The sequence below is a fragment of the Rhinopithecus bieti genome, unplaced genomic scaffold, assembly GCF_001698545.2.
Source record: "Rhinopithecus bieti isolate Rb0 unplaced genomic scaffold, ASM169854v2 scaffold_19708, whole genome shotgun sequence".
NCBI lineage: Eukaryota > Metazoa > Chordata > Mammalia > Primates > Cercopithecidae > Rhinopithecus > Rhinopithecus bieti.
The window spans coordinates 1,878,659-1,905,529 of NW_016810765.1; the positions used below are offsets into that span (position 1 = coordinate 1,878,659).

At 42.3% G+C, this 26,871-nt stretch overlaps 1 protein-coding gene and 2 long non-coding RNA genes across 17 annotated transcripts in view; 2 read left to right on the plus strand and 1 right to left on the minus strand.

Annotated features, from left to right (window-relative positions):
• The first annotated feature begins 648 nt into the window (after positions 1-648).
• LOC108542639 (uncharacterized) lies at positions 649-11,863 on the plus strand. Its single transcript, XR_001889323.1, has 3 exons — positions 649-693; positions 10,370-10,522; positions 11,772-11,863. It is a non-coding gene; the product is annotated as an uncharacterized LOC108542639 (long non-coding RNA).
• A 1,759-nt stretch (positions 11,864-13,622) lies between these two features.
• The window catches only part of LOC108542638 (uncharacterized), a 34,380-nt gene continuing 21,131 nt past the window's right edge, over positions 13,623-26,871 (plus strand). Inside the window, exons 1-4 of one of the 3 annotated variants that reach the window (XR_001889322.1) lie at positions 13,623-13,743; positions 13,982-14,033; positions 14,217-14,282; positions 23,398-23,542. This is a non-coding gene — a long non-coding RNA (uncharacterized LOC108542638). Of the gene's footprint in view, positions 14,034-14,216; positions 14,283-23,397; positions 23,543-26,871 lie in introns of all 3 variants that reach the window. The other 2 variants (XR_001889320.1, XR_001889321.1) reach the window with 2 other exon arrangements.
• PRUNE2 (prune homolog 2 with BCH domain) overlaps positions 16,325-26,871 on the minus strand; it is a 301,804-nt gene continuing 291,257 nt past the window's right edge. For 9 of the 13 annotated variants that reach the window (XM_017892706.1, XM_017892703.1, XM_017892708.1 and 6 more), the window contains 2 exons: positions 24,306-24,353; positions 16,325-19,561 (listed from right to left, as the gene is read on the minus strand). In XM_017892706.1, coding sequence (XP_017748195.1) covers positions 19,531-19,561; positions 24,306-24,353 — 79 coding nt within the window. In that variant the 3' untranslated portion in view covers positions 16,325-19,530. The remainder of the gene's footprint in view (positions 19,562-24,305; positions 24,354-26,871) is intronic. The other 4 variants (XM_017892710.1, XM_017892707.1, XM_017892713.1 and 1 more) reach the window with 1 other exon arrangement.

The following is a 26,871-nucleotide window of genomic DNA, read 5'->3' on the forward strand; positions in this document are numbered from 1 at the left end:
TTGATTCACGGTCTGGGGGTGGGGGTGGGGCTGAGGGTGGCAGCATTGAGAACCTGCTTTTTTTTTTTTTTTAACTTGTGGTTTCCTTTATGAATGTGCTCCTACCTTTCCCCCCAATTTCATCCTTCAATACCCCAAAAAAGAAGTAGTGAGGAAGGATTGCTGGGGTTCTGAGCCTTGGCGTCAGAAAGGGAACACAGGAAAAACCAAACAATCACTGGATGTGACAGAGATGACAATCAAGAGTCTAAAGCAGGATGGGGAAAGGCAGGCAGAGAAAGGGAAAAAGGAAAAGAAGACAAGATGCCAACTCCACCCATTACTCCCTTCCTAAGAGAGGCTGGAGAGAAAGCCTCAAACATTAGAAGTGCCCAGTCCTGGAAAATTAATGAGGTGGTGTTTGAGCTTGAGGAGGAGGAGGTCAAGAAAAGGGCCACTTCTCTTTTGTAGAACAAGGCCCCCTCCAGCTCAGGGACAGCAGCTTCACAGCCCGTAGACACTTTCGTCACTGTAGGAAATGTAGAGAAAGAAGTCTTCTTCGTGGTGTTCTGGTAGAGCTGACCCATTGTGGGCACTGGTGGGTGAATGCATTGTTGACAAGAAAACAATGGAGGAATCCCTCAGCTCGGAATGAATTCGCTTTCCGGATCAAGAAGTAGAACTGACCAACTGGTGGAGATCAGAAGGCACCAGGTATTTCTTTTTGTCCAGGTCTCTATCCGAGCTTGGGAGCCTTTTCTACTATCACCTGGCACCGGTCCGGGTATTTCTTTCGGATTTTCTCGGCCCTCAGAGCGGCGTTTCTCGAAACGGATGCTCTTCTTTGATACACGAACTTCATCCTCCACCCGGCGAACCGGCTGGACGCGGTGCTGGGCTGAGTAACGCCGGGGTGCCGGGACGGGGGGGGGCGGCGGCGACGGCGGGTGACGCGCCGAGAACCTGCATTTTAATCAAGCTCCTAAGCAAAGCCAGCTCCTAAGCAAAGCCAGCTCCTAAGCTGCAATCTATACATGCTCTGAACTTGGTTTAACACACTATTTTCACCTTAAAATTTTAATGATTTTAAACTTGAACTTGTGTTTTCTAAGTCTGATGGGGCAATCCAGCCAGCCGGAGACTGGAAGAGATCCACGCAGTGCAGTATGAATATGTGGGGCCACTGTCTTTTGCGCTCCATTTGCATATGGTACTTGAGATGCCTCATGAGTACAAAATTTTGGTGGGAGTTCAGCAAGTCCCAAGTGGTGTGTTATGGCTGTGACTTGACAGCCATGTTATGGCTGGGTCCCTGACAGCCTGGAGAGGCCATGCTTGCCATTGGTACCAGAACTTGCTATGAACACAGAAAGAAGGCAGTGATGTTCTAGGAAACATGAATGACCGAGAAACCCTGTCACATCCCTCCTGGGTTCCTTCCCTATATTAGCCAACCACGGATGCTAAAATGATGACATAGAAGAGAAGGGAAAGTTCTTTTTCCTTTCAGTCCTTCCCTATCCTTCAGGAAGTGGAAGGTACTGTGAGTAGAATGTGTGCTTATTAAGAAGTAAAACAAAAACAGTTGAGTGACTTTATTTAGTGTTTCCACTGTTCTGGTAAGAACAAAATACAGCTGTGTGTACAAGTTACAAAATACAAGTTGTGTTATTTCAACAATTCCACATTAGGAATTAAATGCTTAGATATTTGTATTTAAAACTGGCATTGCTTGATAAAAAAGATGAATGGTAAATCCATGTTCATCATTAAAAATGTTTTTTTTTTTTTACTTAGAATGACATTAAATGGGCTAGGCACAGTGACTCACTCCTGTAATCCCAACCTTTGTGAGGCCAAGGTGGATGGGTCACTGGAGGTCAGAAGTTTGCGACCAGCCTGGCCACCGTGGTGAAACCCCGTCTCTACTAAACATGCAAATTTTAGCAGGACTTGGTGGCGCACCCCTGTAGTCCCAGCTACTCGGGAGGCGGAGGTAGGAAAATTGTTTGAAAGCAAGAGGCAGAGGCTGCAGTGAGCCGAGATCGCACCCCTGCACTCCAGCCTGGGCAACAAAAGTGAAACCCCGTCTCAAAAAAAAGAATGACATTAAATGGCAAATACAAAACACCATAACAAGTTGAGAGACTGTGGAAGAAAGAAAAAAGCTTAACATTTTTGCAAATGTAGTGGCACTTTTTCCCTGCTTTTTGAACAGGTGCCCGTATTTTTATTTTGCACTGGGCCACACAGATGATGTCGCCAGCCATGCTCCCGGTTGATGCTGATGCTGCCAATTCCCAGACCACACTTTTTTTAAAAAAATTATTTTTTTATTGTTGTTGTTGTTGTCTGAGACAGAGTCTAGCTTCCTTGCCCAGACTGGAGTGCAGTGGCGCAATCTCAGCTCACTGCAACTTCTGCCTGCTGAGTTCAAGCAATTCTCCTGCCTCAGCCTCATGAGTAGCTGGGACTACAGGCATGTGCTCCCACGCCCAGCTAATTTTTTTGTACTTTTAGTAGAGACCATGCTGGCCAGGCTAATCTCGACCTCCTGACCTCGTGATCCACCTGCCTTGGCCTCCCAAAGTGCAGGGATTACAGGTGTGAGCCACCACACTCAGATTTTATTGTATTTTTTAAATTGTCAAATAATAATTGTACATATTCATGGGATAGATACATAGTAATGTTTTGGTACATATAATGTATGGTGATCTGATCAGGGTAATTAGCATATCTATCATCTCAAAGATTTATCATTTCTTTGTTTTGGGAACATTTAATATCCTCCTCCTAGCCATTTGAACCTATGAAATATATTACTGTTAACTATACCACCCTATAGTGGTAGAGAACACTAGAATTTATTCCTTCTATCTAGCTGTAATTTTTTATCCTTTAACCTAGGGGTCCCCAACTCCTGGGCAGCAGATCAATACTGGTCCATGGCCTGTTAGGAACTGGCTGCATAGCAGGAGATGAGCGGTGGGTGAGCGAGCATTACTGCCTGAGCTCCGCCTCCTGTCAGATCAGTGACTGCATTCGATTCCCATAGGAACTGAAACCCTACTGTGAACTGCACACGTGAGGGATCTAGGTTGCAGGCTCCTTCTGAGAATCTAATGCCTGATGATCTGAGGTGGAACAATTTCATCCCCCTCATCCAATCCCCAACCCCACCCCATCCTGGCCATGGAAAACTGTCTTCCACAAAACGGTCCCTGGTGCCAAAAAGGTTAGGGTCTGCTGCTTTAACAAACCTCTCCCTATCCGTCCCCTCCCCTTACCCTTTGCAGTCTCTAGAATCCTCTGTTCTACTTTTTACTTTTGTGAGATGAAGTCTTTTTTTAGTTTCCACGTATCAGTGAGAACATGGGTGTTTAACTTTCTGTTCCTGACTTATTTCAGTTAACATTATATTCTCTGGTTCCATCCATGTTGTGTTGAATGACAGGATTTCTTTTTTATTATTATTATTTTATTATTTTTTGAGATGAAGTCTTGCTCTTGTTGCCCAGGCTGGAGTGCAGTGGTGCAATCTCATCTCACTGCAACCTCCACCTCCCAGGTTCAAGCAATTCTCCTGCCTCAGTTTCTCAAGTAGCTGGGATTACAGGCGTCTGCCACCACACCTGGCTAATTTTTTTTTTTTTTTTTTTTTTTTTTTTTTTTTTGAGATGGAGTCTTGCTCTGTAGCCCAGGCTACCATGCCCAGCTACTTTTTTGTATTTTAGTAGAGATGGGTTTTGCCATGTTGGCCAGGCTGGTCTCTAACTCCTGACCTCAGTTGATCTGCCCACCCAAGTGCTGGGATTACAGGTGTGAGCCACCACGCCTGGCCAGGATTTTATTTTGTATGGCTAAACAGTATTCCATAGTGTATATACTACCTTTTCTTTTTCCATCCATCAGTTCTTGGACACCTAGGATTCCATATCTTGGCTGTTATGAAGAGTACTGCAATAAACATGAGAGTGCAGATGTCTATCTGATATAATGATTTCCTTTCCTTTGGATAAATTCCCAGTCGTGGGATTGCTGGATCACATGGTAGTCCTATTTGGTGTTGTCTGAGGGACCGCCATACTCTTCTCCATAGTAGCTATACTAGTTTGCATTCCCACCAACAGTGTGTAAGAGTTTCCTTCTCTCTGTATGCTTGCCAGCATTTTTTTTTTTTTTGTCTTTTTGGTAGTAGCCATCCTAACTAGAGTGAGATCATACCTCACTATGGTTTTGATTTGCATTTCCCTGATGATTAATGATGTTGAGCATTTAAAATAAAATAATAATAATAATAATGTNTGCCTCTCTTTTAAGTAAAAATGATACAGGAATTTAACTTAAAAGTCTCAGACTTATGAATAGTTTCTATATATCAGAAAATCTTTATACCAATCATAACCTTAGTTAAATGTATATGTATACCTATATACCTATATGTCTATATTTCTATATCTCTATATCTATCTATCCATTTACCTATCTATCCATCTCTGTTCTTAAGAAAATACCTGTATGTAATGAAGGTGTAATGAACAAGCCACTGGAGCCACTTGATTTATTAAAACTGTTTTTCACTCAGAGGAGTGGAGGAGTTAGGGCAGTGTAGCTCCTCCTGGCTCCCCTCAAGCTGTCCACCTGCCCTAGCTCCTGGTTGATGATCCTGTAAAAGCAGCCTTTAGCTGCTATCGAGTGGGGCAGGCTTAGAGAGCAAACAAAGGCTAGTGTCTGGGAAGATTAATTTATGCTTTTAATAGTCTATTCAATAATACCACAGATCCGTCACTTTATTTGTCTTTTCATATGCCTTGTGATTTTTTTGTTGAAAGCTGAACGTGATGTCCTTGGTAAAAGAAACTACTGTAAACAGGCCTTTGGTATGAGGTTTTATGTTTTTCTGGCAAGGACTTCGGCTGTGTTTGCTGTAGCTGTAGGTGTTCAAATCTAGACTTTCATCTGATGGGCTTGTTTTTGTCTCCCTGTTGTCTTTGAGTTTCTCTAAAGGGCTCTTAAATTGTCACTATTTTTTTTTTTCTTGAGACAGAATTTTGCTCTGTCTCCCAGGCTGAAGTGCAGCGGTGTGATCTCGGTGCGCTGCAACCTCCACCTCCCAAGTTCAAGCGATTCTCCTGTCTCAGCCTCCTGAGTAGCTGGGACTACAGGTGTGCACCATCACGCCCAGCAAATTTTGTTTTTAATTGTATTTTAAGTAGAGACAGGGTTTTGCCATGTTGGCCAGGCTGGTCTCGAACCCCTGACCTCAGACAATCCACCCACCTAGGCCTTCCAAAGTGCTGGCATTACAGGCGTAAGCTGCTGCACCTGGCCTTAAATATTCTGTAGAGATGTATTAAATAGTTCTAATTGTTTTCCCTGTCATTAAACGCCAGCCCTATTAATGTGGCAGAAGCGTGTGGGGAAAGGAAGTGTTCTACAGTCCTGTCAATAGGTCTCAGACTCGTAGCGAGCCTGTGCCCCTCGGCTGGCACCTTTGCCAGTGCCTCTCAGTTTTGCTTTGATATTCCCTCTCAGGTGAGACAGGAAGGCTGGAGCCCACTGGAGTTGGGTATTTTCCTTCACCCAGGTCACCCTAGGCTCCAGTTTCTCTTGAGGACAGGCATTGTTATTAAAAAACAGAATGTTCTGGGCAACTTTTTAAATGCCTACTTTTCCCCACCCCCTGGGGGAATGTCTAGGGCATTTTTCTCTGATCTTAGAATGTAGTGGCACTCCTGGAGTTAAAACTCAAGAAAGTGTGGGGTTTGCTCTACACCTGCCCTCTCCCTGAATTTTTAACTCTCTCAGCCTCGTCCACGCCGAGCCTCCAGCAATTCATTGGTGGCTGTTCAGGTTTTCCCGACACACTAGTTCCTTTGGAAGTTACTGCTCCTGGGCTTCTGCTCTGGTCAGTTGTGATTCTCTCTATCTGCATGTCTGTCTCTTTAGTTTTTGGGGCAGCTGTTTGCTCTGTGGCTTCAGTTCTCTTTCTGCCCTGGTCAGTTGTGATTCTCTCTATCTGCATGTCTGTCTCTTTAGTTTTTGGGGCAGCTGTTTGCTCTATGGCTTCAGTTCTCTGACGGATATAAGAAGAATTGTTAGTTTTCAGCTTGTTGGGTGGACAGAAGAGACGACTTCCAAGCTTCCTACACACCTGACTGGAAACCAGAAGTCTCCCCCATTGTTTAATTTGACTTTTCCAAGTTGAAGTTTAGAGATATTCAGTCTCACCCGGGTGTTGTGCTCACATTTGTAATCCCAGCACTTTGGGAGGCTGAGACAGGAAGATGACTTGAGGCCAGGAGTTTGAGATCAACCTGGGAAACATAGCGAGACTCCATCTCAAAAAACAAGGTAAGAAAGAGATATTCAGTCACCCACACATGAGGCAAAAAGCCCGAACTGGAGACGTTGGGTGATGTGATGCCTATGCTGTTGATCTTTTTCATGAAGGTGAGGCAAACACCTCAGAGACTGGCCTGGACCCCTTTAGGAAGTTATTGCTGGGTACCATACCTTTGCTTATCTCCATGGTCATAATGGGACCAGATTCCCATACTCCAGACTGGAGCAAATACAAGGCCTGTCCCAGATGGAGATGGGGAAGTGTCCCAGAGAGGTGCTTTAGCACTGTGCTTCCCTCCCCTTCCCCAACACTTGTCCATATGGCCAAACAGGAGGACTCATAAAAGTTGAAAACCTCATTGGCTGATTGATGGTGGGAAGATGAGGATATTTTTGTCTAGAAAACATCGTCAAATGCGTAGGGCCCACACTCAGGGCGACAGTGTGGTATGACCCCAGACCCTGCCATTCATCTTGTACAAAGGTGTGTCTCAGCGGGTGTCACTGACATTGAGTGCAATAGCAACAGCGTTCCCTGGGACTGTACAGCACAAAGCCTGACACCCTATACACAGTGTTTCAGTCAGGGAAACACTGTGCCTGAATAAGCTGACAATTTGGGGATGGCGACTGGCCCAGGGTCTCTCCAGAGCCCAGCTTCGCCAACCGCAGATTACTTTCTGGCATCAGATGCTGTATAAGGGGCTCATATTCCTGGGGGAGCCTTAATGACAGGCTTAATTCTGAGAACTGCATCAGAATCTCCAGGTTTAGGGCAGGGTCCCATGACAGCAAGAGCTCTAGCCTTTTTTTTTTTTTTCATTATATTATTATTATTGAGATAGGGTCTCACTCTTTTGCCCAGGCTGGAGTGCAGTGGCATGATCTTGACTCACTGCAACCTCCACCTCCAGGGTTCAGGTGATCCTTCTACCTCATCCTCCTGAGTAGCTGGGACTACAGGCACACACCACCACAACTGGCTAATTTTTGTATTTTATGTAGAGATGAGGTTTCACCATGTTGCCCGGGCTGGTCTTGAACTCCTGAGCTCAAGCGATCCATCTGCCTTAGCCTCCCAAAGTGCCAGGATTACAGCCTTGAGCCACTGCGACTGGCCAGGAGAGAGTTCTAATCTTTTGAAGACTTTCATCTGGAAATTCAAGTATCCCTGGAAACCTAAGCTGAAATTAGCTTGTTATTTTCTGGGGGCCACAGTTACAGGTTTGAGTTTCTTTCGGGAAGCCAAGGAGCAGTTTAAGGACTTATGGCAGCTGCATCCCCACCCCGCCTCTGAGCATCGGGCTCTGCTCCTTTCTTCTGTAGGAGGGTTTGGGATGGTGCTGATCATCAGGCAGCTCAGGGGCATGGCCATGCTTCACCATGGCAGAGTTTGAACTGTGACAGCAGGTGGTAATTTCCCTCTGCAGGGATTTCTGTTCTATCCACTTACATGGCTTCAAGTAATGTTCATTTGCTGCAGGATAATTTACCAAGCTATTTAGTGCTGCTTTCTACTCCCTGCCAAAAAAGATTTTCAAAAGGAGGAAAAGGTAATTGTATCCTCGTTTTCAGGAAATTCTGGGCTGCCAATCTTAGAGGCCATGTATTAGTTATCTGTTGCTGCATAACAAATTATTCCAAATCTCAGTGGCTTAAACCAAGAAATACTTATTATCTCACAGTTTCCGTGAGTCAGGCATCAGCTGCTTAGTTGGCTCAGGTTCTCTTGTAAGCCTAGACTCAAGTTTGGCTAGGGTTCCAGACATCACAAGGAATATCTTGAGGATCCATCTGCTTCCAAACTCACTCACATGGCTTTTGGCAAGCCTCAGGTACTCTCTGGCTGTTGTCCTACATATCAGTTCCTTGCCACGTGGGATTCTTTGTTGGGCAGCTCACAATTATGGTAGCTGGCTTCCCTCAGAGCAGTGAGGGAGGAAAAGAGAGAGGGGAAACAAGATTGAAGTCACTGTGGTTTTATAAGCTAATTCTGGGAGTGACATTTCATCACTTTTGCTGTGTTCTGTTGGTTAGAAGTGAGTCACTAGGTCCAACCCACACTCAAAGGAGGGGATTACACTAAGGCATGAATACCAGGAGGTGGAGCTCACTGAGGGTCCTCTTGATGGTTGCTATTCTGGGTTATTAATTTTTTTTTTTTTTTGAAATGTGTGGTTCTCAGCCCAAAACAAAGTTGCAAGGCATCTGTTAGAAAGATCTATCTAGGCCCCTGTGTGGAAGGTGAATTTGGCAGGGTGTTTCTTGGAAGGTATGGTGTCTGGAGATTGAGTTGAAAGACAAGGAGTTGCCCAAGGTTAGCAATGCTGCAAGGACTTGAGGAGCTGTGGAAGGAAATTCCACAAGCATCAGTTTCCTATCAGGAAGTATCCTGTGTGGCAGCAGGAACTTTTGATGAAGTAAACACGTTTGCTGGGGGCAATGAACATCAAACACCGTGGTCTCAGGAGCTACATAAAAGTTGCCAGATACCCTAAAGGTCAAAGAGCCTGCGGAGCCACCTGCCTTTGAATGGACCACAGAGTCTTGCACGATGAACAACCGCATGGCAAACATGACGTGCCGAAGATCAAACAAGATTTTCTAGGCAATTTGTGACAGATTTCACCACTTAAGAGTAAAAGAGCCCCCATAGTGACTGATATTGGGAGTCTTCTAATTCTAGTAAATGGGGACATCTTCGCCTGTTTGTGCTGCTAGAACAAAATTACTACAGTGGATAATTTACAAACAATAGAAATTTATTTCTCATAGTTTGGGAGTCTGGAAAGTCCAAGATTAAGGTACTGACATTCAGTGTCTGGTGAGGGCCTTCTTGCCATGTCCTCACATGGCACAAGGCGGAAGAGCAAAAGAGCCCAGCTAGCTTTCTCCAGCACTTTATTGAGACAGGGTCTCACTCTGTTGCCCAGGCTGGACTGCAGTGGTGCAGTCACAACTCACGGCAGCCTCAACCTCCCAGGCTCAAGTGATCCCCCCACCTTAGCCTCATAAGTAGCTGGGACTGCAGGCATGAGCCACTACATCTGGCTAGTTTATTTATAGAGACAGCATCTCCCTATTGTGTCCAGGCTGGTCTCAAATCGTTGGCCTGAAGCGCTCTTCCTGCCTTGGCCTCCCAAAGTGCTGGGATTACAGGCATAAGCCACTGTGTTTGGCCCCTCCAGCACTTAAAAAAAAAAATTAAAAAGAGACAGGGTCCCTCTGTGTTGCCCAGGCTGGTCTTGGACTCCTGGGCTCAAGTGATCCTCCTGCCTTGGCCTCCCAAAGTGCTGTGGTGGGATTACAGGCATGAGTCATTGCACCTGGCCCCCTTTAGTATTTGTATAAGAGTTTAAGCCCAGCCATGAGGATGGAGTCCTAATGATTTAATTATCCCCTAAAAGACCCACTCTTAATACTATCACACTGGGTCTTAGGTTCTAACACATGAATTCTGGGGGAATGCCAACATTCAGACCATAGCAGGAGGTTAGAAGCATATATAATCTAATTTAGAAAAATTAAGCATCACATAGACATCTCTTTTATCATGGTATTATGAAGATATATTATATTTATTACTTAATCTATCACTCTTTGTAGTAGGTATCGCTTATTCTTTTTATAGAAGGAGGAACTGCAACCCAGAGAAGTGAATATATGTTTAATGAGCTAACACGGAAGAAGAAACCAGGGCTGGAGAACCCCCTGTATCGTGAGGGGTCATTTGGAGTCACTTTACCTGGCTTAAACCAGCAAACAAGAAAGAAGGAAATATATTGACTAATATAATAGAAAAGTCTGGAGTTAAGACTGCAATCAGGCTGCACAGTTGATTCAGGGACTCAGTTAAAGCCATCAGGATGCTGTTTCCCTCCGCTGTTCATCTCTCTTCTTCTATGCTTCCTCATTTTCAGGCTTCTTGTGGTAGCAGGATGCCTCCCAGCAAGTTCAGACCTAAAACTTTCCAGATTCAAGTGCCCCTAAAGATGTGGTGGCTCTCACAAAAGTCCCTGCCAAATCGTATTGTGTCTTTCAGGTTCCAGTTGGGTCACATATCCATCTCTGAGTCTGTCACTGGGAGAATGGGATGCTTTTTTGGACTAGGCCTGTCTTCCATACCCATCTGGGACAACAGGACTTGCTCTGGGGACAACTTCATCTGTATATGGATGGAGACTGAAGAATGGAGGTAATCTCCCCAGGAATGAGTATTGTTGAGTAGAGGTAGAGTTGATTTCCACTGGTAGAAATGATAACTCCAAAGATGACATTTTGCTGCTCGATTGAATAGTACCCAAATTCATCTATTAAGTAATTCATTTGAACATTCCTGATGTTACATCTCCTATTTTTGTTCTTTTGACCAGTCTTAACATCTTACTTAATATAATTAATTAATGAGTTAAGCAAATCTTTAACATGTGTTCACTTTGCATGAAAGTCATGTTTTTAACTTTCTTTTTTCTTTTTTGAGACAAGGTCTCACTTTGTTGCTCAGGCTACAGTGAAGTGGCATGATCACAGCTTACTGCAATCCTGACCTCCAGGGCCTCAAGCAATCCTCCTGCCTCAGCCTTCCAAGTAGCTAGAATTACAGGGGGGCTCCACCATGCCTGGCTAAGTTTTTAACTTTTTGAAAATTGTATTTCAACAATTGAGAGGAAGCTACACTTCTTTTACTTACAACCCTCATTCCCTCATTTTTCTTTCTTTCTTTTTTTTTTTTTTTTTTTTTTTGAGACGGAGTCTCGCTCTGCTGCCCAGGCTGGAGTGCTGTGGCCGGATCTCAGCTCACTGCAAGCTCCGCCTCCCGGGGTAACGCCATTCTCCTGCCTCAGCCTCCTGAGTAGCTTGGACCACAGGCGCCCGCCACCTCGCCCGGCTAATTTTTTTTTTTTTGTATTTTTTAGTAGAGACGGGGTTTCACCATGTTAGCCAGGATGGTCTTGATCTCCTGACCTCGTGATCCGCCCGTCTCAGCCTCCCAAAGTGCTGGGATTACAGGCTTGAGCCACCGCACCTGGCCTCATTTTTCTTTAAGATCGCCTGGACAATATTTATCTTCAGGGATATCATAGCTTTAAATGTAGCTAACATTTTAAACAACTTACCATCTAGGCTAGCCAGACTTCTTGAAAGTGGTTCCTCCAACCCCCAGCCAAGCTGCCCTGGCAGATGCTATCTGGAATTGAGATGAGCTATTCCTTCTGATTCCTGCCCAAATTGTAGATTAGTGAGCAAAATGAAGGAATGGTACTGTTTTAAGCCACTCAGTTTTGGAGTTATTTGTAACACAACAAATGAATGATACAAGGAGACTTTCCTTTACACACATCTTTGTCTGAAATTTTTATAACAAACCCTGTTACATTTAAAATTTTGTTGTTGCTGTTGTTGTTATTTTTTCTGAGACAGAGTCTTGCTCTATTGTTGCCTAGGCTGGAGTGCAGTGGTGCAATCATGGTTCGCTACAATCCTGACCTCCCGGGCCCAAGCCATCCTCCTGCCTCAGCCTCTCAAGTAGCTGGGACTACAGGTGTGTGCCACCATGCCTAGCTAATTTTTAATTTTTTTTTTTGTAGAGGCAAGGTCTTACCATCTTGCCTAGGCTGGTCTTGAACTCCTGAGCTCAAGTGATCCTCCTGCATCAGCCACCCAAAATGTTGGAATTACAGGTGTGAACCACCATGCCTGGCCTACAATTTTTGAATACATATTTTGAGGAAAAATTAAAATTAGAAACATAGCAAGAGTTTCTATATGTACTTCCTTTACTTATATCCTAAGTGATACTCAATTTCAAAGTCATTCTAGTTGTCAACAGATATTTCTTCAGCAAATACTGCTATGACAGTTATTCTGGATTTCTTAGATCATTTTTCACTGAAGAGAACAGGAAAGGTAAGGGAGGATGGAAGCTGTACCTGGACTTTAAGGAAAGTAAATATTATCCAGGGCTGAATTTAGTGGTCATTTTCTTTCCTGCTTGATCAATGCTCCTTTCCTGCTTGATCAATGATCCTTTCCTGTTACCATGTTCTCCAAACTTCAGGTGAATGGACCGACCCTTTCCCTATTCTCAGTTTGGAGAAAGTGTTTTCCCGTGTTATATTTTTCATTTATGAGATATCTCCACCTATTGAAGGGTGGGGGATTGGGGTGAGGCTATTTTTGCTTCAGAACTCATTGACCGAATATTCCATGGTCCCTCAGGAGTGGCTCCACTCTGCGCAGTGACGGCTGGCTGGTTCTGGGGCTGGTCTTTCTCGGGCCCTACCATGCTCCACACTCACCTGTGTTCCCCGCAGAGAGCCTACTTAGGCTTTAAGGCCAACTCAGATGCCCTAACTGGGAATCTGTTGATCTTGCCTGGTATTTAATTCCACTTCTTTTTGAAAACTAATTTTCCTTTGCAGAAACACCACTCCCCTACTTCAGTCACTATGGCTTGGTTGGGGCTGATTCCCTTCTCTCTCTCCAAGGGTCAAGATACGACCCAGGCCCAACTAAGCCTGCATAATCCACCCCTTTCGTTGCAGTGGTTGGCTCATAGACAAGCAACTAACTTGGTTCAATGAAATGCAGCCCCGGCTCTTCTGCTGGGATTAATGGGAAGGAGATGACCCTTTCCAATAGGTTGAATCCCAGTATGTGTGATTTCAAAGACAATGAGATAGTACAGAAATGGTCTCATCAGCTCGGGGAAGCGAGCATTTACTAACCCCTTCTCAGAGATTGGAGGGGGCACAGAGAAATGATAGTGGGAGTTTGTAGTCTGAGATTGAAACCAGGCTTTGAATAATCTGAAGAGTTGTGCTAGTTGAAGTCGTGGAGAAACAGCAGAAAAGTCTCCATCTGAACATTGAGAAACACCTTCCCTAACGGGTAAGAGAAAACAGAGGAGCTCAAAGAGGAACTTGCAGAAGGCACCGGGGGTGTGGTGGGCACAGTTTCCAGGTAGCCTCCAATCATCCCTATCTCTTGATAGTTACACCCTGTGTCCAATTCTCCTTTTGAATGTGGCTAGAGCTAGTGACTGACTTCTTTTAAATTTTTTTTAAAATTTTTACTTTTTGGAGATAGTGTCTTGCTCTGTCACCCAGGCTGGAGTGCAGTGGGGTAATCATGGCTCACTGCAGCCTTGACCTCCCAGGCTCAAGAGATCCTCCTACCTCAGCCTCCTGAGTAGCTGGGACCGCAGGCAAGTGACATCTCACCTGGCTAATTTTTATATTTTTTGTGGCGACAGGGTCTTTCCATGTTGTCCAGGCTGGTTTCAAGTTCCTGAGCTCAAGCTATCCACCTGCCTCAGCCTCCCAAAGTGCTGAGATTACAGGCATGAGCCACTGTGCCGGTGACTTACCTCTAACCAACAGAATAGAGCAACAGTGAGAGGATGTCAATTCTGTGGTAGGTTGCAAAAAATTGTAAGTTCCTAGCAGTCTTTCTCATTGGTTTTAATATAAAAAAGCTGCTGTGCTGGAGGGACCCATGAGGCAAAGAACTGAGAGCAGCCTTTAGCTAACAGCCAGCAAGGAATGAGGTGCTCAGTCCAGCAACCACAGAGAAACTGAATCCTGCTGATGATCATGAGGGTAAGCTTGGAAGCAGATTCTGTCCCAGATGAACTTTGATTGTGTCTTGTTAGAGACTCCTTGATTGCACCTGTGAGAGGCCCTGAAGCGGAGGACCCAGCTAAGGTATGTCTGGATTTCTCACTCACAGAAACTGAGATCATAAATGTGTGTTGTTTTAAGCCACTAAGTTTTGGAATACAGTCGATCTTCATTATTCACAGACTTTGCACTTGCAAATTTGCCTACTTGCTAAAATTTATTTGTATCCCTAAAATCAATACTCAATACTTTCACATTCATTTACAGGTACGTGCAGAGCAGTGAAAAATTTGAATGGCCTGAGATACACGCTCCCTGCTGAGGTCGCACAAGGTGAGGCTCTGTCTTCTTGTTTCAGCTCTCAGCAACAAGTATCCTTTTCACAGTTTCCTGTATTTGTGTTTGTGTTTTTTGCATTGTTGAGCTTTTTGTTGATTTCACTGTTTAAAATGGCCGCCAAGCTAGTGATGAGGGGCTGTTTGGTATTCCTAAATGCAAGAAGGCTGTGATTTCCTAAATGCAAGAAGGCTGTGATGTGCTTTATGGAGAAAACACCTGTTGCAGAAGCTTCATTCAGGCGTGAGTTATATTCAGGTTGTTGGCTGTGAATTCAGTGTTATCAAGTGAAAAATATACATTAAATAAGAAATCTTTAAACTGAAAAACACATAGAACAAACTTATGTATTGACCGGTTACCCCAGGAGCGACGGATCAGTATTCACTAACTCAGTGTTCTTGGTGACTTTATAGGACATAACAACTGTGGAAAATGAGAATCAACTGTAATTTATTAATACAGCAATAGATATTGAATATAGTGGGAAAGCAATGTAATTCAGCTCACTGGTCCAAGGAGGAAGTTTCACAAGGGAAGCATGATCCAGTGTTAAGGGCTACAGGTCCCTCACTAGAGCTAAGGCTAGAGAAATCGTGGGTAGCAGTTACTGGTGTCTAACATCTAAGTATCACTGGAATGGTTATATATCGAGAAGAAATAATTCTGCCTAGTTAAGAGGGTTATTTTGAATGGATGTGAATGAAACTATCTAGGAAAATCAGCCTCGTGAGGCAATCTGCTTGCTCCATAAAGCCCACAGCTGTTTGAGGATTGATGTGTCAAAAGCCACCAGCTCTGAATTAAAAGCTCCATGACTGCATAGGATGATGCAACCCGGGGCGGGCTTCTGGCACTCTGCAGCACACGGATACAGCCAGCACAGGGACACGGCACACACAAGAGAAGCTGTAGAAGGGAATGGCTCCTTGGGGACCCACAGTGCCCAAACACAGCTTTTCTGTAATCTATGACTGAAAGTCTTGGCTTCAACGACTGAAGGCTTAAGTTGTCCTCATTTTATTTATTTTTAACTTCAGCTTATAAAAGACCCCTTATGATTTTGATTTTTAATTAGGCCCCCAACTTTATCCCTGATCTCCATGCCCTACCCTTACTCAAATGAGTGTGTTAAGTCCTTAAATACACATGGATTTTGGAGAATACGTAGTTTTGTGTGTGTATGTTTATGTAAGTGGCACTATGTTGTAAACATGGAGTTTGTTCTTTTTCCACTCTACCCTATGATTTAAGTGTTGCTTTATGAACACATGGTTTGTTGCTTCTCACAGCTGTGGTATACCATAGGGTGTATTCAGCATGATTTACCCAGCCCTTTCCCTAGCGCTGGACACCTAGCCCGAGTTAATCACCAGAGTTACGAGAGCAGAATGAATGTAGCAGTACTTCTTGTAGTTGAATATCCTTCCTTTGCTGCAATTACTTGTCAGCCTTTTCTTCTGCTTCATCCCTTTCTTGGGTATAGGACAGTATCTACCATAACTCATTTTTAGATCATGAGAAGATGCAACGTCTCACTTTTTGTAGAGCAGTTTCTCCTTTGACTAGTCCAACAACTTTCTCAGAGGTACACATGTGTTTATTAAGTTAAAAAAATAGCACAGTCATGATTCTCAACTCTGGTTTTGCCTAAAGGTTGCGAAAATGGGGGGAAAAACTCCAACTAAAATAAAATGATATTTAATACATTTTAATTTAAAATAAATATATGCCATAAAAGGCAAGGAGCAGAGAGAGGAAAAGACAAAAATCAAGTAACCATGAAACATGGAGATGTTTCCAAAATAAGAAATCGCTTATCCAAAGAGTAAACAACACAGTTTGAAAGCTTGGCGTATTGAACTCTGAGATAGGAAAGGCAAAAATGAAGAGAGAATAAAGTTTGGGTGTCCAGAAAAGCCAAAATGTACACAGTTCTCCAGTACCAAGTGCCAAGCTAGACTGATGTCCAGATAAAACTGCTGCAAAGTGAAACCAGAGAAAGATTCTTGCTGATTCAAAGAAAGAAAACCATAACATGCAGAATCAATTTTTATTTCTGAATTATACAGCAAGGCTATATAGATATATTATGTCATTACAGATTTTTATATTAATCTACATTAGGGAGAATTTATTTACCAAAACAAAGTCTAATAGATACTTTATTCTGAGCAATCCAATACATGATAGAAAAACCTTTAGATATAAAAGATTAATTTGTGCACATCTAAATGTTTCTAAGGGAACAAACTACTGAGGCATTGTGACAAGATGAGAGTTGCAAACATAGTACCATAACTGAATATTTAAAATTATATCTTAACAAAGGCTAGGAGTAGTGACTTCCTCACACACCTCAGAGAATGTCTTAGAGAGTAACCCCATAGAACATTGTACGGTTTCAACAGAAACTTCAGGATTTTCTTCCACACTGAGCTACTGCCCTCCAACAAATTTTCTCACTCCTTGACAGTATCTTCTGTGCAGATTTCTGTTCTCTTAATCAAGGAGCTTTGAGAAACAATGCTTTTGCCCCAATGACCCCTTGGTTCCCTTAACTACACATCTATAGGGGAAATGCAAAGCAGTTCCCAGAAGTCAGAACCAAAGCAAGAATGCTCAGAATGCAAGAGCTGGAGAGCTACATCATGTGAATGTTTACCTCTGTCTACCTATCTGCTTAGGGATTATTTTTCTAGAATTCATCTAGGATTCTATTTACTGGGGGTGAATTTACATGGTAGCTTTTCACTAGCACATGCAATTAAATTGTCTTTTCAAGATAATAAAATAGCAGATACCTAAATATCAGAGTGGTTATGCAGACCACAGAATAGCTGAAACAAAATCATTGATTGGGATAAATGCCCACCATTTTCATATAGGAAGATGAGGCTTCAAACAGCATACCACCTGAGTAGTTTTCCATAGATGAGCTGGACAAGTTAAAAATATATATATGTATAAAAATGGTGAGATTGTCACTGTGTCTGTTTGGCTATAACAAGAGGCCTCTATGAACAGCTCTACGCCCTCAGGTTTGCACCACTACACTGAACACTGGATTCTTCATTACTTCCTGTGACAGGGTGACCATGGAATTCATTTTACAAAATGGGATGCTACTGAGTGTAAGTAGCAAATAGGTGAACAAACAGGAATATTGGGTAACTGTGTTTATGTCAACACTATGTTCTGGGAGAGGCGTAATTTGGGTTTTCAAAAGTGGAGAGGGGCTATGGGAGAGGGTGGGCTGTAGGGTTTTTCTGTCCAACAAGCCAGGTGTTATGAGGGAGGAGATCCAATAGAACATACAATTCAACAAGATACTCGCTTTTGTATCTTGATCAAGAGGAGAAAAGAGAAAACGATGGAGGCTTGTGGAGGAAAGAGGGCCGACCTGTGCATGTGGGGGTACATGCAGAAGGACAGGAGGAGACAGACGTGAAGCAATGAGGTCAGAGAAACTCAGTCACCTGTGCAATGACGTCTACTTCAAAGCAGTTACAGGCTCCTTCTACCAAGAGCTCCAAGTATCCTGGACAGCTCTCCCCAGTGAATTTTCTACCGTGAGACTAGGGGGGAACTCTTCTCTCCCCTTCATTTTCATTTCTGCCAGCTTCTTTGTAATAGGAGACACTGGAGACTAAGAATGGTTCCCAGAGTCAGGTGTGGACTTCAGCCAACACCTGTAAATACTAAAGAGGTGCTTCTAAGAAGGCTTCATTTTTGACAATTGCAACCTAAGCAGTGATTTTGTGGCTAGGGCTCCTCATCTTTTTCAGCCGGCTATTTCTTCTATTTTACTGTCTGTGAATGGCAAAACATTTATTTTTGACAAAAATAAATTAGTTTGCAGCCTCATTTGTCCGTTCCGTTACAGAAACTATCTAAATACAAATTGGGGTGGACTAGGAAAGGATGCGTTTGCTAGAGCAGGGGTCAGCAAACTTTTTCTGTAAACATACTCAATGTTTTAGGCATTGTGGGACATATGGTCTGTTGAACTGCTCAGCTCTGCAGTTGTGCGAAAGTAGCTGTAGACAGCACAAAAACAAGTTTGTGTGGCTGTGTTTCAGTAACACTTTATTAATGGGTACTAACATTTGAATAATTTTCATGTGTCATGAAATATTCAAAAATGTTTTTTCCAACCCCAAATATAAAAGCCATTCTTAGCTTGCAGTGGTGAGCTAGAGTTAGCTGTGGTTTGCCACCCCACCCCGCTAGAGGCCTACAGACTTGAAATCTTGTTGGCATTTTACAGGGCATATGAAGACTATAAAGGAAATATTTTGTACATGAAAGTACATACTCATATTTAATTTTAAGCCTATGATTAGATTACAGTGTTTTAAAGCAGATCACTTTTTATAATGCATGCGAGAGAAGAATTCATGGATAACTGAATGCTACCAAATGATTTTTGAGTAGGCCACCTTGCACTTGAGCTCTTGGCACTTATAAGGTAACATCTTGAGCTGAGTTTATGGCCTGAAGCTCAGACAGCTACCAAACTTGCAACACTCATTTTTAAATTTCACAACGTGGAGGTCACCAATATTCATCACAAAAATGATCTGTTAAAAGACCGATTTACATAAAATGTAACGACCAATCTGACAACTAAAATAAAGTTGATGTGGATTAGAAAGCCTGGCTTCCCTTTGAGAAGTTAAAGGAGATTCTAGTAAACAAGAACAAAGTGGGCACTTAGCTGATGATGGTTTTATACCTTGTGTGGTTTATGGTTGTCCTAGTCAGGCTTAGGATTTTAAAGGTGGAGTCGCACAGGGGTAACTTTCCTGGGAAGAGTTGAGCCCTGTGTCCTTTAAACCTAATGCAATCACCAAAGGGTAATCCAGCTAATCTATGGAAACAAATCCACTAATATTTAACAGTGGATTAAAGGTATCTTACTGGTACTGGTAAACACCTGTCTAAGGGACGAAATATCACCGCACTGTGTCAACGAAGTATTGAAATGGAAGGTCGTACTTTCTTGCTAAGGCTCAACTAAAATCTTTGAGGCACATAATTGGCAAAATAGGAAAGTACACACAATTTCATAAAATACGTTAAGAGTAAACAAACTTTCTTCCTATTTTTCCCCTTAGAAATTTAGAATGGCACCAGGTAGTGCAAAGTGGAAAAAGGTAACATTAGCCCTGTCTCTTTCAGGTAGGTATGTTTCAACAGAACTATGAACCAGAAAAGCATCCTCTTCTTCCAGTGTGGCCAACTAGGGCTTTTCTTTCAGCTTCAAGTCGATACTGTGAAGAAAAGAAAAAGAGAGAGAAACATGGAACCCAAATGAGAAACATTTAGTAATGATTTGGGTAGCACTGCGTTTGCTTTTTTCCTCAAAGGACATACTGAAAATATTTTAAATCATGCAAGTTTCTTATAATAGAAAAATCTGGTAAAACCCAATCCTCCTCTTGTCAGGCTTTTCTCCAACATGTGAAATCTGTTTAGTTTTACAAAATTGTCTCTGGAAGCATTTTACACCTTTTCAAAATGATCCAGGAAGGTAAAAAAAAAAACTCATATAAAGGCACATTCCCAAAGAAAGTCAATTAAGATAAGAGGCTTAGTATATCTGGGAAATCATGCCATTTTTTTATTTTTTAATAAATGACCTTCCTTATGAAGCAAACAAATTCTGCCTCAAGCAGTAATTGTCTTGACAAGCACTAATATAGTAAAGAAATGTAAAACAATAAAACAACACCAAACATTTTCTAGACCAAAGATTTACTGAAAGAGGTAGCCTACTTACTGAGAGGATGTTTATAACTAAAGAAAAGCTTGTTTTCAAAAGTCCAAATGGGTTCCAAATATCTGAGGAGTAAGCCTTAAAATCTTACTGAATCACATGTTTTTCTCTGCCTCTTAGTGAACATACGCACTAATTCCTACCGCATCCACGCAAGAAAGAAAACCAAAAGCCAGTAAATAGAGGAAGAATTTCAGTTGTGAAAAAGAGAAACTATAGTTTGAAAAGGGTGATTTGGCACGTTCTGGGATTTTGCTTATCTCGCCCTGGGCCATAAGCTGGCATTGCAAAGTTACCTGTCTTTACTTGTGATTTGGCAGCAGCGAGCATGTTCATCTAAAGTTTTCAGAGAAAGCCACTGGTAACTCACACTGCTGCCATCCAGTTTACAGTAGTAAAGTATCTTTCCTTTTGAAATATAGTCCAGCATTCCATCACTATAGCAGTTGGCTACTTGGCCAAATCACCTACCTCTCCTCTAAGTTCCCATTTCTGTATCTGTAAATATGGAAGTAGTCATACCTCTCTCACAGCTTGCCCAAAGTGCTAAGCATGTTCAATTCGTACATAGTGAACGTATCATAATGTCTGTCTACTCTACTCAGCGAACCAATCGGACGAGAGGTGTTTTTGTATGTTTCTGTTGTTGTTGTTTTTTGCGGAGATGGATCTCTGCTTCGTCGCCAGGCTGGAGTTCAGTGTATGGTCCCTTGGCTTAGCTGCAACCTCCGCCTCCCTGCGTTCAAGCAATTCTCCTGTCCTCAGCCTCCTGAGTAGCTTGACTACAACAGGCGACACCACCAAACCCAGCTAACTTTTTGTATTTTTAGTCGACACGGGGTTTCACAGCTGCTTGGCCAGGATGATGTCATCCTTCTTCACGTCCATCGATCTGCTCGCCTCCGGCCCCCGCCAAAGTGCTAGGATCAACAGCGTGAGCCAATGCGCCCGCCTCATGGTTTTTTGAAATGGAAAAATACTCTTTGCAAAAAAAAAAAAAGAAAAAAAAAAAAAAAAAGAAAAAAAGAAAATAGCTCTTTGCTTTATTGGCCTACTTGCAACAATCTTGTTTCTTTTAGGAAGCCAAATCATCATGAATACTTCTAGTTTTTAGGCCCTCTGACTTGTTTTCTTACCTGCAGAGTTTACTTTAGAGGTATCCTCTTTTATCCACTGTGACCCTGAGATCTTTTCTTACATACCTTTACTAAACAGGTCATTAAAAAAAAAGTCTTGTTTTTGCTTTTAAAATGTCCTTCCTGTTCCCAGAAATCTGTAGTAAGTTTGATTTGGTGATTGGAAATTTGATTCTTTCTCTTACGGTGTTGGTTGACTTTCTCCCATAGACCAAGAGAATATTTACTCAACCAAAATTTGAGGCACATTGTCTAAAAACTGCGAGAGTGAGTCAGAATATTTGAAACAGTCTTGGAAGCTTAAAAGAACATGGTCACCTTGTTTCACCATCAGGCCCCTGAGCTAACACACCAGGATGCCCGTCTCGATTATTTCTTGTACTGACTTTTTTTGTAAATCTTCTAGGATTTAATCCATCCCTTCAGCTTTTGTTAACCCAAAAGCTAAAAGACTGGAACCTGGTTACCCAGTTTGTAAAATGAAATAGTCAAAAGCGAACGATTTTCATGTAAGTAAATACAGGAAACCATTTGGAAGGTTAATATTTGAGAGAACAGCAATGTTGTGGAGTTAACAAAGTTGTTAACAATGATGCTAATTTAAGCTTCCTCAAATAGAGCCACCCTTGATCATGGTACTTTAAGCAAATATATAAAAATATAAAAAGGCATGTTGCAAGTTTTGAAACATGAAGGAATTCATAAAATCCAAACCTAAAAGGGAAGGAGACAAGCACCCAGGGCTATTTAAAAATAAATAAATAAATAATAAAAAGTATCGTTTTTGGGAAAAAAAATACTTTTAATCAGAGTTGAATATTCTTAATCTTTGGGCAAATGGGCTTAGTTTTCTATAGGCAACTTTTTTCCTGAGACAGAGCGACCTTCTGATAATTTTACAACAGGCCATTTTTGTGTCTAACAAGTATTAAATGAGGTTCCTTACAAACTATCTGACAATATTGTTTAATGATGAATAAAAACATTTGCATTTTATGTAAGAAGAAGAAAATGGGCATAACCTTCTCTTCTGTCTCTGAGGAAAATGAGAGACCACTATGGTAACAGCACACACTCCATCTTATTCTTGGACTGATCGAGCCCACTGGAAGAACCCTTGCCCATTTTGCAGCGTATTCATTCAACACTAGCTCTGGAAGGTGTAAAATGCTTCCCCACAGAATGCTCCTCTGTCCTTGATGGCCTACAGTGTAAAGGAGCCAGAAGAAGTAAATGAAGCCCTCATTCCAATACCAAAGAAAGCCAGAAATCCAGGACTGGAAGTCAGAAAAAAAAAACAAAATTCTTGGCTACTCTTGACCCTTATCCCAATCTCATCATCTACACTGTGATTATGTGCCTCTTAAGGGCTCAGGAAAGAGAGGGCTGAAGAAAGGGAAGCCTTGAGAAGAATGTGTTCTTCTAAAAAGTGGGAAGTAACAATAACAATTTGTAGTATCCCTCCCTCCTCCATGCCCAGCCCTGGAATGAACCCAGACAGGAAGCAATGCTTGCCCTCTTCCCAACCAAAACAGCCCTGCATAGGAATAAGGAGCAAGACAGACAAGGCAAGCAAAGAAGTGGGTAAGCCCTAAGATGTAGCAGCAACGGGCCAGCCATTGGCTGGGCTTCCACATGTGCCCTCTACGCTGCTTGTTAACTGTGGGCTCTGTTAACTGCTCAAGGGGGTGCTGTTTTGCTGAGGGAAGAAATAGTTGCAAAAAGAATTATCGTGGGCTGGGGAATTGAGGTTTTACTGCTTTGCAGAATTTCATGTGCCAATTTCCTTGAAGCAGTTGTTGCCTTCATCTAAAAGAGGTGGGACAACAGTGACCTTTGGAAAAATAGCTGTGTGATTTCAAAAGTCTCTCTATAGTCTTTGTTCTTTTTTAAAATTTTTATTTAGAAAAAATAAATGTTCCTTGCAGAGCAGGGCTAACTCATAGGCATGCATCCAGAATTGGCCCAGTCTTTGTTCTTTGTGCACTTTTCAGTTGGGACTGTCTCTGGAGTTTTTGTGCCTAAACTTCCTTTAGGCACAACAGGTCAACATGGCAAATGTGGAGCTATTTCACTCTAATTTTCCAGCTTCCTTTTGGACTTCAACGGAAAGGAGGTCCAAAGACAGCAAAAAGTGGCAATAGAGACGAGATACATTTAAAATTGATTTTTCCCTCTGCTTCCTGATTCCTAGGAACAAGGACAAAGTTAAATTCTCCACAACTCAAACCAAATTAGAAGCTCCCTGTTGGATGACCAAGTTCTCTCTAAAAGTTTGTTGGTGACCACAGTTTATTCCCTGAAACTGACTTGGCCACTAATTCACTCTGTTCTCTTAGGTGAGTAGTTTTGTCTTTCATTAAATCGGAGATGGTACACCCATCTAGCATTAAGATCACCTCTTCCTGATTTAAAAACCATTGGTCCTGGAGCTATACTGCCGAGGTCCAAATTCCAGCTCTGGGCCATTTTTACAGCTGTAAAACAGTGGACTGGTCAGATCGTCTCTCTATGCCTCTCTTTCCTCATCTGTGAAATGTACCTCATAAACTTATTCTGAGGATTAAAGTCAGACACTGCGTGTGAAGCTTTTTACAGTCTGGAACGTGGTAAGAACTCACTACACGTCCAATTTCTACTTCTCACAGGATGGTAATCCTCCAAATAGATCATTCCTACAGTCTCATCCAGGCTCAAATTCCTCCTGGACGTTGCAAAACAAGCACATTTTCTCTCCATCCACCAAAGCATTAAATGGAAGTTCCAACTTCCACTAATTAAAATAGAGATGATGTCATTCAGAAAGCAGAATTGCATTCCTCTTGCCCACATGTTCTTACATCTGGTCCTAATCATTTTCTTCTCATTTTGGATTGGAAAATAGAATGCCATGTCCATAGGTTGTCCTTTAGAAATTTAAGGGGTGATTGTGCATGGTGTGAAGCTGGCAAATTTGCTTCAAGTTTCTGATTTCAGGAATGGAGCACAGGAAAGCTGAACATCTAAACAGGGTTTACCCAGTCCTCAGTGTGTTTTCTTTCAGAGCCCAGCCATACAACACTACAAGTAACCACATAGCTGCTATCAATGGTGAATTCTTACTCCTTCTCCATAGAAGACATTTCTGGATCATTGTAAAGGCAGCTAGTTCTGAGTGCAAGGAAAAAATAGGAAGCAGTCAGCATTTCCCCACTGTCACCACTGTGAAAGCACAACAGAGTTGAGGCATTTGAAACTGTTTAATGTGGTCCCATTACTAATACTGAACCGATCCATACCTGAACAGATGAGGAGATTAAGCTGTAACCCTTACCATCAGTTTTGAAATGCAAGTGATTGCCCATGATATAAAAACACAAAGCAGAGATTTAAAAACTCCAAATACCTCCAGTGGTCTCTTCTGTCCTCATTTTTCCCTGCCTTTTCAATTCGTCTTATTCAGGGGACATATTACAAAATTGTATTGGTACCCCAAATAATAAAATACTTTACACACAGAGGAAAATCCCTCTCAAGCAGCCTCATTTTATTCACCCATGAACACAGTTAATTTTCAGTTTTCACGAGAATGAGGATTTCCCAATACACTGAAAGAAAAAATGTCACCGTCAGCTCTGCTCGTTGTTGTTACAGAAATAACAGGACACTTACCACTCCATACAGCTGAGCTGTGTCCAGGTGATACAAATGAATCCTACTATTTACCTCAACTGAGTATGCCCAGAAAACAAATATAACCTTATAAAATAATAAATAAAAGTGTTTTTATGGAATTTATGTTTTTTGGTATAATATTAGCTATTTTTGATATTTCATACTGGTGTGATTTCTCTGTTAGCAAATTTCAAATTTGCTTTGTATTAATTCTTGATGAATGCTCATTACACCTTAACTTTTATACCCCTCCCATATATATATATTTTTTGAGACAGAGTCTTGCTCTGTCACCTAGGCTGAAGTGCAGTGGCGCTATCTCAGCTCACTGTAACCTCTGCCTCCCAGGTTCAAGCGATTCTCCTGCCTCAGCCACCCAAGCAGCTGGGACTACAGCTGCATGCCTCCATGCCCGGCTAATTTTCATATTTTTGGTAGGGGTACGGTTTTGCCATGTTGCCCCAGGCTGGTCTCAAACTCCTGGACTCAAGCGATCCTCCTGCCTTGGCCTCCCAAAGTGCTGGGATTGCAGGTGTGAGCCACTGTGTCCGGCCTTCCATAAATATTTTATTATTGGCAAACAAACACTATTTAAAGAGCTTCTATGATCCTTTTTAAGTGCAGCTGTCCTCTTTGTAATATAATTTCACAAGCTGATTTATCTGTTTGCACATAAGAGGATCCATGATAAAGGTCAGGTGTTTTGTTGAAAACGACAGTCTGCTATCTCCCCAGGTGAGATAGCAACCTTCCTTCCTCACTCCCTACCCTTCTTGCTGGTGGTCTGATATTTTTATAGGGAATATTTGGCAATTCCAGTGAGCAAGGACAGTCAAGAAAGTGTTGACAGTGTGCTAAAAAAAAAAAAAAAAAAAAAAAAAAGCAAAGCTGGAATGGAATTAAGAAAGGGCAATCTTCCAAACTCAGCTTTTCTGCTTTTTAATTTCAAGTAATCCTCCCAAGGAAAACAGCAATTGGCAAACCCTTTAATACTGTCACTCCAAAGGCAACACAAGGATGCGTCCCAATTTTCGAAATAAGAATGGTTCTATGTATACTATTTATCCTTCAGAAGTATAATACTTTCTTTCCTGTGTAGAGCTAAGGTTTTAAAGAAAAGATAAGGCAGGTTGAGCAAATCACTTTCTGAAATCAATTAGAGTTGGGGTGCAGTTTGAGTGGGGTGTGTGTGTGTGTGAGGGGAGAGGGAGAATGTTCGGAAACACTAGTGGGCATAAAGCAAAACAGAGGACAGATAGGTTTTGTTGCCTGACCAAGTGTACGTTTGCCTTTGGTTAGACCCAGCCAGAAGCTTTCTGAACAAGTCATGTGGAAAGTCAGGCACATCTGTCAACGGGAAGAACCTGGGTACATCTGGCTTCTAACAACAGATCTGCAGTGATCACATTTCTCATAGAGTTTCTCCTAGAATTCAGGGGCTACTTCAGAGGCTAAAAGGTAGTTGAAAAAATGTTGCTGGTAGCCGAGATGGTGGGATTCTAAGGTATTCCAATCACCTGCGGGGTCAACAGAGTAGAATTCTTTCTCTGTGCACATTTTCAAATGTGCAAATATATTTCAGTTTCTCATACATGTGATGTTACCATCAAAAAGGTAGGATCAAAAGATCCTAGAGGGAAGATTCTTCAGGCAGATGGCTTACCTGCTGAATCCAAAGCAAGAGCATACACTTCTAAAACAAATCTGATTATTTTATTTGGCCCTTGATTTTAAGCAGTGGTTCTCAACGCTGGGTCCTGAGACCGGCAGCAGCAGCAGCAGCATCACTGGGAACCTGTTAGAAATGCAGACTTTTTTTCTTGAGACAGGGTCTCACTCTGTTGCCCAGGCTGGAGTGTACTGGTAAGATCAATTAGCTCACTGCAACCTTGAATTCCAGGGCTCAACGGATCCTCCCACCTCAGCCTCCCATGTAGCTGGGACTGCAGGCACATACCACTATACCTGGCTAATTAAAAATTTTTTTTTTGTAGAGATGGAATCCTGCTATGTT